At 44.4% G+C, this 12,349-nt stretch overlaps 1 protein-coding gene across 1 annotated transcript in view; it reads right to left on the reverse strand.

Annotated features, from left to right (window-relative positions):
• The window catches only part of Zdhhc5 (zinc finger DHHC-type containing 5), a 27,351-nt gene extending 15,002 nt beyond the window's left edge, over positions 1 to 12,349 (reverse strand). Inside the window, exons 1-2 of the mRNA XM_005346670.2 lie at positions 12,298 to 12,349; positions 7,798 to 8,909 (exon numbers count right to left, since the gene is read on the reverse strand). Coding sequence (XP_005346727.1) covers positions 7,798 to 7,901 — 104 coding nt within the window. The 5' untranslated portion in view covers positions 7,902 to 8,909; positions 12,298 to 12,349. The remainder of the gene's footprint in view (positions 1 to 7,797; positions 8,910 to 12,297) is intronic.

The raw sequence follows: 12,349 nt of genomic DNA on the forward strand, positions 1-12,349 counted from the left end.
TTTTCGAGACAGGGTTTCTCTGTGGTTTTGGAGCCTGTCCTGGAACTAGCTCTTGTAGACCAGGCTGGTCTCGAACTCACAGAGATCCCCCTGCCTCTGCCTCCCGAGTGCTGGGATTAAAGGCGTGTGCCACCACCGCCCGGCTTCAGCTACAGTCTTGTCTCTGGAGCAACCTACGGTTTCTGGATCCATGTCCTACTGACCTGCACAATAGCCCAAAGAATGTGGATTCCACCTGCCTCTCTAGCTCCCCATCCTTCTTCAGTTAACTTTGGAACAATCTCAACTATGTTAGGTTTCTCCACTGTCAGCTATCTAGAGGCTAATTATAATGGTTGAGAATTGAAAATATAATATAATATAATGCTGTGTGTGGTGGCACATGCCTTTAGTTCCAGCACTCAGGAGGCTGAGGCAGGTGGGTCTCTAAGTTCGAGGCCAGCCTGGTCGACAAAGTGAATTCCAGGATAGTCAGGCTTGTTACAGAGAAACCCTGTCTTGAAAAACCAAAATAATAGTAATAATAATACAGATGAAAATGTCTATCAGAACACAAAAATTAAGTCAGGCACACTAGTGCACATCTGAACACATACAACTGCCAGTTCAAGGTCAGCGTGGGCTCTACAGACAAAAACTGTGTTCACTTTGGCAGCACATATGCTAAAATTTAAATAATATTAGATTATGGCCTGTATGCAAGAATGACATACAAATTTGTGAAGCATTCCATAAAAACATAAAGGACAAAGAACTAGACTTCTGACATCTAAGATGGAGCAAAGAACAAGAGAGGAAAAATTAGAGAACTTCAGATCAAAGAAATTCTAACTCTTTCTTTGGGGGAAAAACTGGGCATACATGTCTAGTATTCGCAGCATTCAAATCAAGAGACATGCTTTAGACACCAAGGAAAAAAGAGGAGTGCTCATGTAAGTCTGAGTTCATCTTCTTTCAGGACCTAACTCTTAATAGAAGGGCTGCCTTTCTCTGCTGGTGCCCAGGAGCTCAGACTTCGGCTCTGAACCTTACTTTATCTGTCTTGGTCTTATTTCCATTTCAGCTCAGAGAGAACTTCCTGCGCACCACAAGACAGTGGCTAAATACCCTAATCTGCTTTGTGGCCAAGAATTTAATCTCCAGAATCAGGACAGCATCTGTCCCTTTTACCCTGACAGTCAGAAGATAGGAAGAGTTTGATGAAGAAAAAGACAGGCCTAGGATATTAGACAACATTCAAGTCTGGAATACTAATTCTCAAGAGTCAGGAAAGGTGGTCAGTCCCCATTCAAACTAAAAACACAACTGTAAGTAGTGATCCAAGACTATTTAGAAGCAGTGAGCTTTGTAGTAAGACATAAATAAACCAATGAGACACAATTTTCTTTCTCCACTATTTAGTTTTTCAAATTCAGCCATCCATTTAAAAATTTAAAGTAAATACTATTTATGTGCCAGGCTTTGCAGATAGTAAACATCAATAAAATCATTACATCTCTTTATTGGGCTACACAGAATTGGAAACCAAAATAACAGAGACAGATATCAAAGTGAAAACATCCCTTCAGCCAGAATTCCACACTATTAACACGCAAAGTCCTCTATAAAGCTTCTTCCTCTGAACTCTTGATTGAGAAAAGATTTCTCATATCTTGGCATGAGTTGGAGCAGAGTTTAAGAAGGAAGAGTCCCTGCAGGACCCTACTGCAAAGCCTATTTCCTAGGTTTCTTACGACGAAAGGAGAGAAACTGAAAACCAGTCGCCCAGGTCAGGGCCCCTCCCTGGTACTTAGCTGTCCCTTCAGTTTCCGCCTGAGGAGGAAGAGAAAGGTGACTCACTTCACTCCTCCAGCCTGGAAGATAATTAGAGGAGAACAAGCTAACTGTAGAGCACCGAGGTCCTTAGAACCGACCACCACAGCCCTCATCTGAGTCCAGTGAGTCTGTCTCTTCTCCCCAGCCCGCCAGTCTGTTTTTGTTTTTTTGAGAGAGAGCCTCTTTGTGTGGCCTACTCTAGCCTAGAACTTACTATGCACCTTGACGCTAACTTTACAACTCTTAGCATCCCTGCCTGGCTCAGCCTCCTGAGTGACCGGCTGTGCCTGAGTTACAGGCTGCGCCACCATACCTACCTCAACTCCCGGTCTTCTAGATCCTCCCTTTCTTCAGTTTCATTTCCAACTTAAACAAATCACCTAACTCCTTGTATCCTGCCAAACTTCACCTCTCAATCTCTAACAGCACGTCTCAGTGAATGTATAATCGTGGAACTGAGTGTATGGACTGCCAAATAAAGACCGTTCCCACACTGGCAGCATGTCTGACACATTCAAATCATTCCCCTTCATGAACAGTATCTACCACACTCACAGACCTACTGCTTCTAGCCCCGGGACTGTAGCTGGAGACAATCCACCTCAACCGTCTGTGAGCAAAGACTGTTCCAGCCACAGCCTATATTCTCCTTGTCTTGAGAAAAAGCTTTTCAACTGCCTTAGCACTACGCCAGATTCCAAGATGACCACCACAATTGTCTGTTTGAATCGACTGCCTTTGATAGAGAGAGGTGCAGCCAGAGCTAAGGAGAGAAGTCAGGACTTGTCCTGAACTCTGTAAGTAATAATCACAGAGCGCAGAGCTTAGGGAGTGGCTGCAGCCCAGAAGGCTGACTCACTGATGGGATTCCCAGACATAAACCACCCCAGGTAGAACAGGTTCTTCTGCCCACCCATTCATTATGCCTATTTTCAATGCCAAGTAAAAAGGGAAGTGGGGGCTTCAATGTACACACTCCTGAAACCCTGTTTCCCTAGCCTTCCTAGCTCTTTCTACTACACAAAAGAAAAAGCTAAGTTCCTAGAAAGAAAAAGCCAGTCAGGTTGTAGATTTTAATCCTGTCTCAGTTCACAAGAAACTCTTAAGCTTGCTGCTTCCGTTGCATAATACACACATGAAAATGAAGGGGAATGTCTGTAAAGATGCTAAATTCTGCTCTTTTTGTCTTTGTTTGGGACAGGTTGTTCTCTTTCCCACCCAGAGGCTGAGACAGACACATGGCATGCTCTGCTACGAGTCTTGAACTAGCATATATAGCATTGAGGATTCACCAAACAGAAGACACGGGAAACCATTATCACTGTCATCGGCTGTCACTCCAGCTCCACTAGCAAGCTTAGTATCATCCCATCCCCAGCTGAGGCACTAGAGAGTCAAGCACACTTACAGCCAAGGCCCATGCATTCCACCCAAGCCTAGCTCACTGCTTGACCATCAGTGTTCCTTGATGAGAAGACTGGAATGAACGTCCCATTTCCTGCTGAGAATTTCATCAAGGAATGCTTTCTTCAAAATTCCATGGGAAAACATTTTGTCCTCAGACAGGTTCACAGGTATCTCTTAAAACCTGTGCTCTTTTGTACTTCTAGACCCTGTGATTTCCAGCAGCTGAGCCATGTGTGCTGCAGGACCTGGGCACTTACTCCTAGATGAGGAAAACCGTGTGGGAAGGAAAGGAGCAACCACTGCTCAATGAGCCTCCGCAGATCACAAGACTGTTCCCACTAAAATCAGGTGCTGACACCTCCACAGGAACAAAAGGGAAGAGAAGAAGAAGTCACAGAGGTCGCCTAAACCTGTAGACAGAAAAGTAGGAAGGGACCTGATGCTGGAACTAAAAGGGAGTGAGCTGTGCCATGGACAGGATACTGGAAAGTGTCTGCATTTCTTTTTTTTTTAATTATTTATTTATTTATTATGTATACAATACTCTTCCTGCGTGTATGCCTGCAGGCCAGAAGAGGGCACCAGACCCCACCACAGATGGTTGCGAGCCACCATGTGGTTGCTGGGAATTGAATTCAGGACCTTTGGAAGAGCAGGCAATGCTCTTAACCGCTGAGCCATCTCTCCAGCCCCAAGTGTCTGGATTTCTAACCTGCTTTTTATTTTACCAAAAACAGGTAAATCCCCTACCTCTTCTCCCCAACTTAAGAAACAGAAAGTTGAGACTGCACCAAAGGACACTTTCGGGAAGATCAATGTAGTGATTGATACCCATAGTGCTGCCAGGAGCTCTGCGGCACCCGGGGACAGTAAAGACAGAAGCACCAGCAGGGCGATGGTGGCCCACGCCTTTAATCCCAGCACTCAGGAGGCAGAGGCAGGCGGATCTCTGTGAGTTCGAGACCAGCCTGGTCTACAGACCTAGTTCCAGGACAGGCTCCAAAGCCACAGAGAAACCCTGTCTCGAAAAACAAAAACAAAAACAAAAAAAAAAAAAGAGGCACCAGCAGCTGGATTTATTAAATTCGTCTCATCTGAATCACAGCATTCCTACTGTTTGTTTTATGTACTGAAAGTCCATGTTAGATGCCATCCAGGAAAGTTTACAGCTGAAATAAACTGCTCCAGTCCAACTTCTTTATAGACAGAAGGAAAAACTGAGATCCAGAAACATTAACAAAGTATCAAACTCAGTCTCCTGACCTACAAAGCCAGGCATGGTGATACCCACCTTTAATCCCAATACTCAGAAAGCAAAGGCAGGCAGATGTCTATAAATCTGAGGTCAGCCTAATCTGCACAATAAGTTCCAAACCAACCAGGGCTACATAGTGAGGATTTGTCTTAGAAAACAAACAAACAAAAAAAAAAACAAAAACAGATGGCCGGTGGTGGTATATGCCTTTAGTCACAGCACTCAGGAGGCAGAGGAAGGTGGATCTCTGAGTTTGAGGCCAACCTGGTCTACAGAGTGAGTTCCAGGCAGCCAGGGTTACAGAGAAACCCTGTCTCAATAAACAAACAACAAAAAGTATTAAACTATGACAGATGGGACCCAGATGCGTTATCTTAGATGCAAATTCTAGTACCCAACCAGGAAAGGGTGTGTTTACTTAAGCAGATACTCTCCTACCCAAAGAGCGAAGAGAGAAATGAATTAAGGCAGAATATTTGCCACTCCTGTCTGAACAAATGAAGTCAGAGGATCAACTCTACGTAGAACCTCAACTACTCTTTGCAGACTTCTCTGGGGCAGAAAAGCATCATTATTTCTTTGATGACCAGACCTAACTGGTAATTTCTGTTCATAGCTTTCCCTACTTAACAAAGCAGCACGGAGGGTAAATTGTTCCTAATTAGCTGAAGCCTACATGCCTCCACTAATTATGTCTGCCAGCTGAAAGGAACTCTTCCTCCTGCTCCCAGTCCTCCAGGTCCCAGAGTAATTATCACCTGGGACCTGGACTGATGTAAGAGCCACTTGAAACCTAGTGAAAAGAACAGGCAGGTGACAGAGCAGTAAAGATTTATGACCCCACGGAACTGCGCTCAAAAAGAGCCTTCTTTACCTCTCCATTCGAAGCCATGAACTCTTTTGTACAGGGCACATAGTTCTAAAACTATCCAAGGAACTGAATCTCAAAGGGGGAATGCAAAAAAGCCCATTCTTAAGAATGGTGCCTCAGACAGGCAGGGGTGGTACACACCTTTAATCCCAGCACTCGGGAGGCAGAGGCAGGCAGAGCTCTGTTGAGTTCAAAGTCAGCCTGGTCTACAAGAGCTAGTTCCAGGACAGGCCCCAAAACCACAGAAAAACCCTGTTTTGGAAAAAAAAAAAAAAAAAAAAAAAAAAAAAAAAAAAAAAAAAAAAAAAAATGGCTCAAAAGTTAGCTTACAGAGGAGACACCTGAGTCAGATGGAAAAGAGAGAAGACTTTCAGAGGTAGCAAGAGCTAGGTGGTGGGGATGCAGACAGCCCAGTGATTAAAGCTATTGGTCTTCCATAACTGTGGATTCCCATCATCCACATGGCACTCATAAACCTATGTAACTCCGGCTCCTAGGTATCCAACACCCTTTCTGGCCTCTGAGGGCACCAAAAACAAACAAATCCAGTTAGGTGATAAAAGTACAATCAACAGAGTGCTTACGACTCGACTCTACAGGGTGAACATGTGAGACTTTGGTGAGAAACAGGAGCCCATTAACTTACTCTGTAGAGATTAATGATGGGGGCTCTCATCTACAATTTAAGGCGTTCTTAAATTTGTTTTAGAAACAGAAATTCCAAATAGAGTTAATAACATCTTCTACTTTTCCCCCAAGGTAAGGATGGAGTTTAGTGTTCAAAACACCCAGCTACCATGCACAAGACCCTGGAGCACTACAAACAACTTTTGCTGCAGCTGACAACATGAAATAAAGAGGGACCCAACTCAACAGGCACCAAGGGATGAAAAAGTAGGTTAAATAGCTTCAACTATCAGTAAGACAATGCCTGTCAGGACAATTCTTTGTGGACAAACTGGTATAACAAGCCAAGCACTTCAATGGTTCCAGATTAACAAATTAAAAATAAGGATTCTGCATGTCTGATCTCAACAACAGTTTGAAAGAGAAAACCACTTACTCCGCTGAATACTTTAGCTACTCCAAGAGCTTGACTCCCAAAGGGAAATGGGCATTCCCATTAGGTAGGCCTAAAGGTATGAGCCTGATCCAGTCACGGACCTCTCCTGACCCAGCACAACTGCTACTAAAGCACAAAGGTAGCAAAAATCAGAGCACGTTCTGATACCAAAGAAGATACCCTCCTTCTGCTACTCAACATATCAAAGGCAGCAAACAAGTTACACAAAAAAAGAGACCACTCCAAGAGGTGACTCAACAGTATAAAGCTCAGAAGGCTAGTACAGGCTCATTACAAATTCCTAACAGAAAATAGACTGGCTAGGTGGCCACAGCTACCACACTGGGGACAGGAAAAGGGGAAATTCAGTCTCTTCCGGTAAAACAAGTGTATTTGCTCTAAGTGAGGTAGGTATCTTTGAATGCCAACTACCTTTCCCATCAGAACTAAAGAGCACAAAAACTCCAACTCCTTTCAGTGGAAACTAATGCAAACAGCTCTCCTAGCTCTTTCTCCCTAAATAAAGCACAGTCTTTCCTGTCTCCAGGCCTTAGCTCTTAGAAGTAAAGAGAAAAGCATCCTGGTTACACTATAAACCAAAACTATCTCATTAGCATAACTTAAATCAATTCTCACAGTGCTCAGAAGGCCAAGGCAGGAAGATCATGTCTCAAAATTCTCAAATCTCAAAACCAATTACGGCATAGCATGGTAAAAACACATCTACAGGCCAGGCGGTGGTGGCACACCACCCAGGTGGAGTTCAAGGCCAGCTTCAAAAAATAAATGAATAAATAAATAAATATTAAAAGAAAAGTCTAAAACCCCAGACAGAATTCAGGAGGCAGAGGAAATATCAACACAAATTTGAAGTCAACTGATCTACTTAGGGAACTCCAGGCCAGCAAAAAGAAAAAGAAAAACCTCTCTGAGGTACTCAGGTTCCACAATCTCTAGTATGTGGCTCAGACATCCCAGGTATGACTGACTATTTGAAAAGACTTAAGTCAGCACAGCCTGGCGATCCCCGCACTTGAAAGGCAGAGACAGGAGGTTCTATTTGAGTTCAAGGCCAGTCTGTTCTACATAGAAAGTTCTAGGATAGCCAGGGCTCTGTAGAGAGACTCTGACTCAAAAAAAACAAAGGGAAAAAAGATTTAAGTCTAATCCAATTCTCTTTCTCTCATTTAAACTTCAAGCCTCTCTGAAGGTGTTTTCCGAAATCATGAAAACATCTATGAGTCCAAAGGACAGGAAGGAGAGGGAAGTAGGAAACACCAATAGAGTACTGGCCTTCCGAATAACTATGAAACTAAGAAACAACAGTCTTCACTTTCCATGGCATGGCCCTCCCACCCCCACGTGCCACTGATGGAGAAAACTCACGTAAAGGCAAAGAAGAGTGTTGTAGCTCCCACTAGGAATATGGCGGCTGCTGAGACCGGTACATACTTGCTGGGTTTGAACCTCTTTCCAGACTCTGCGGGCATGTTGGAGCTCTGATGAAAGATGTGCCCTGCCGCATAGCCCAGGCCCACACAGCGGCAGAACAGACAAGAAAATGGGATGAGGGAAACAGAGAGGAAAGAAACTGGGGAAAACAGAAAAATGCAAAATTATCACCCTTCCCCCTCCCAAACAAAAATAAAGGTCAAAAGATCTCAAATGAAGGAAAGCACATGGGAGGGGGAAAGGTGATTTCAAATGATCAATAACACCTCCCCAGAATAAAGCAGAAAAGGAGACTAAGAAGCACAACTTGTACAACTTAAAACTTGAAGACAAACAGTAGGCTGTATGCAGGCAAACAGCTGCAGGTGGAAAACATGGAGAGCCAAGCAGATCAAGGTGAAGCTCATGGATGGAGGCAGGTCTTCAAAAAGAAGGGGCAGGAAGCTTTAGCTCTTCTGGGGAGATACGAGAGCCCCTCCACAACACCACACTTCCACCTAAGAGGCGTGCACTACGATTCTATTTTAATCCCAGAAGGAACTTGGGGTCCCTTCAGCTTTGAAGAAAGCCGATCTTTCGCTGCAGTCCTCGTCCCTTTCGGCAGTCTCCTCGGCACCACTCTCACACCTGGCTTCACCAGCGCTGTCTGGCAATGGTGACTGTATTTTATTTACTTCTCTCCTGGTGGCCGAAGCTGGACAACAGCTGTTACGGGGTTGACTTGTAAATCCTTTTCTTTGAAGGGGGAGAAAAACAGACAGCGGTATTGTCCGTTTTCAATCTCTTCTTCTTTTTCCCAAGCCCTTTAAGGGCTTCTTTTCCCAGAGAGTTCATGAAAAACTAAAAGGAAATTTAAAATCCTTGAAGCCATGTTCTTTCAATAAGCAGAGTAACATGAAATCGATTTCACCTGGTGATAGTTTGAAAGATTACTGTAGAGAAAGTTCCAAAGATGTCCCTGTTTCCAGGTTAGTCAGTGCCTCTGATCTTTGTCTTCAATCTTGGGCTTCCTTGATGCAGAATTTAACTGGGATATGGTGCTTTACCTGGAGAAAACCAAATATTTTTATCAAAGAAATTCTTTCATGGTATTTAAGAACCCCAAGGCTAAAGCCCCAACAAGCAACTACTAAAAAGTGCCTTTTATAAGAAAGACTTCACTTCTATGTATGTGGATAGGAACTCTAAATGGAAAGAAAATATATTCAGAGTCCTTCACCTTTTTAAGGGCTACTCTGTTTGGAAGAAGGAGAACCTAGTTTTATCTGCCCTAAGGTCATCCAAGGACTCGCTCTTATAAGCCCATCTCTCCTGACTAAAGTGCAGTAACATTGCATACCAAGAATATAAAGCCTAAAAACAAACAAGGGCACTACTAAAACAGATATTTCTCTTCGGACAAAGAGAATATTTATTCCCACAATGAAGAAAGGAAGCTTAAAAATAGGACAGCAACTATCATTTCCTTTTTGTGTCTCTCTATGCTTATGCCTTTTAGCGACAATACCACATAAGCAGAAGTTCAATTTTTGGCCTTTTGTAATCATCTATGGGTCCTGGGTAAGAAACGATCTCGCACCAAGAGACGAAATATTCTCTATGAGAAACTCAATGCAACAAAGGGATTGGTCATTTTCTTCCAAATTCACTAATTTTTAACTCCTAACACAGGCCTATTAGGAGGCAAACTAAGCTGCTCATAATCCAGTATGATTAGAGTAGCAATTATTTCTGTTGGTCACAGTAACAACACAACACCGGCACCTTAATTCTACAGGATGCTTTCATCTGTGATCTCAAAGCACTTTACCCACATTATCTGGTGACAGAGTCCCTTATCCTATTCTGTAAAATTGAGGGCTAGAGAAGGCCTGAAGCCATTTCCACTGAATCACCTGGGTAGCCAGGTTCAGAACCCAAGACATAAGGGTTATGCTGACATAAACCCTTTCTACCACACCATATGCCTAATGATAACTTAGGATCGACAGACCAAGATTTTTGCTTAAGTCAGAATTTTAGCAGGCAGTGGTGGCTCAGGCCTTTAACCACAGCACTCAGGAGGCAGAGGCAGGCGGATCTCTGAGTTCGAGGCCAGCATGGTCTACAAGAGCTAGTTCCAGGACAGGCTTGATAACTACAAAGAAACCCTGTCTCGAAAAACAAAACAAAATAAAACAAAAAAAACTTTAAGTGAAAGAAGCAGCGCCATTGCTCAAGTATTATACTACTTGATACCAACAGCAGCTATTAAAAACATCAAATATGCCTGGTCTACAGAGCTAGATCCAGGACAGGCTCCAAAGCCACTGAGAAACCCTGTCTTGAAAAACCAAAAAAAAAAAAAAAACATCAAATATGTCCTGAGATTTATAACTTCTTCTCTTATCTAGAACTCAGAAGGCAAAGGAATGGTGGTGAACACCATTAATCTCAGTACTCAGAAGGCAGAGGCAGGTGGATCGCTCTGAGAATCCAAACCACTCTGGTATGTATAGCTTCCAAGACAGCCAGGGCTACATAGTAAGGCTTAAAGTTTAAAACAAAAAAAAAGGGGGGGGGGAGCAGGCAAGCAACATTAGAATGAAAACCCAAAGATTATAATAAGTTCTCATGGTCCTAAAAACCAGATCCTATTTAGTCCTGATTTTATGATTATTTCTGTTTGCTGAATTTAGGCCTAAGTATCATTATTAACTGGAACAAGAAAAATTCTTGATCTGTACAGTACTATTAAAATGTTTTCCTCAAAACTCCAAAGGAAAATTACATTACTTAAATTTTATGTAAAGTTAGTTCATCAGTTTGAACCCTGTACTGCTGCAGATCCCACTACACAATAAAAGCCACACAGACTAATACTGCCATGGTACAGCAGTCATGGAAGGCCATGCAGTTTTGGAACCACATACTGAGATATGAATGGGACCGTCATCTGAAATGTTAAGATATTAGAAGGGACAAGATAAAATAATGGATTAGGTATAAATAAGAGCACACCAAGTTCCAGCAAAGGGATGTGGTGCAGAAAGAGAAGGCACGAAACCGGAAGGGTGAGTGTGGTTCATCAGTCACGCTCTGTGGATCCACAGCGGGCTCAGTCAAGTGCACAAGAATGTATATGACACACGCTGACTGGGTGGGGGGGATCGCGGAGTGAAAATACGTAGTGTAAAACAAACACCGAGCCGGGTATGGTAGCCCACACCTTCAATCCCAGCACTAGGAGGCAAAAGCGGGCAGCCCTCTGTGAGTTCGAGGTCAGCTTGGTCTACAAAGTGAGTTCCAGGCCAGCCAAGGCTATGTAGAGAGGTCCTGTCCCAAAACAACAACAAAAATCTTATAAAACAAACAATTTAGGATATGCAGTTTGAAGGCTTTAGTTAAGGTTCACAGTGCCACTGACAGCACACGTATTATCTGTTCTAATAACTAAGCATTTGTAGCACAGTACAGTAGACTTGAATCTACTGCAATGGAGAGGCCATACAGAAGAAGGCACATAAATTATGAGGCAAATACCACAGCCGAAGTTTAAGAGTATTGCCATCACGGGCTGAGGCAGGTACCCAAGCACCTGTCGACAGATTCTTACACACATTAGGCGAATTTATACGCTGTCAGGAGACAGAAGAGATGTCGGATATAGAGCAGACACGTACTGGGATCAAAGGATGGAGATGCAAACCTCAGATTACCCTGGACAAGATGGCATTAACCAGGAAGCAAACCCAAGAGGCCAAAACTGGCCTGCAATGGATCATGTATGTGATTCTACGACTGCTTCTAATAACTTTAGTCACTTCCTAGCTTCTCATTTCAGTGGTTTCATTTGGCCAAGTGGTTGAGGAACTTTAGACCTGTCTATGAATAAGACTCCTACAGATAAAATACTGTCAAACACATTTAAGCTCCCACTTGTAAAAAGTACAAAGTACTTGAGACATGGAGCACCTGGCCGGTGGGGGGGTAGGGAGAAGCAGCGGGTGGACGGGAGAAAGAACAGGTAACCACTGGACGAAGCTCTGACCAAAATAAGTATCAGCCGAGTGTTGGGCCAGGGGCCTGAGCTATGGAGCGGAGAAAGGGGACAGGGATACGGTCCCCACTCCGCAGCCGAGCTGACAAACCCCTGGGCCAGAAAACCAGGCAGGGCCCGCCGGCCCGGAGAGAATCGCGGGCCGGGGACGGAAGGGGCGGCGGCTCCGCAACCGGGCAGCACGGCACCACGGCACCAACCGGTTCCGAGGCCCGGTGGCCACGGCTCTCCGGACTCCGCGGCCGTCCGTTTCGGGGGCCCACGGAGCCGGAGGAGGGAGAGGGCCTTAACCTCCTCCCCTCCGCGGTACCCCCTTCCCTAGAGGTCACTCTCCCCTCCCACCTCACTAGCCCGGCACTTCCGGTTCCGCAGGGGCTAGCGTCCCCGGGACTCACCCCCGGCGCTGTGCCCGTCACCGGCCGCCGTCGTGGTCGCCGCCGCCGCCAC

Source organism: Microtus ochrogaster, chromosome 4 (genome assembly GCF_000317375.1).
Source record: "Microtus ochrogaster isolate Prairie Vole_2 chromosome 4, MicOch1.0, whole genome shotgun sequence".
Taxonomy (NCBI): Eukaryota; Metazoa; Chordata; class Mammalia; order Rodentia; family Cricetidae; genus Microtus; species Microtus ochrogaster.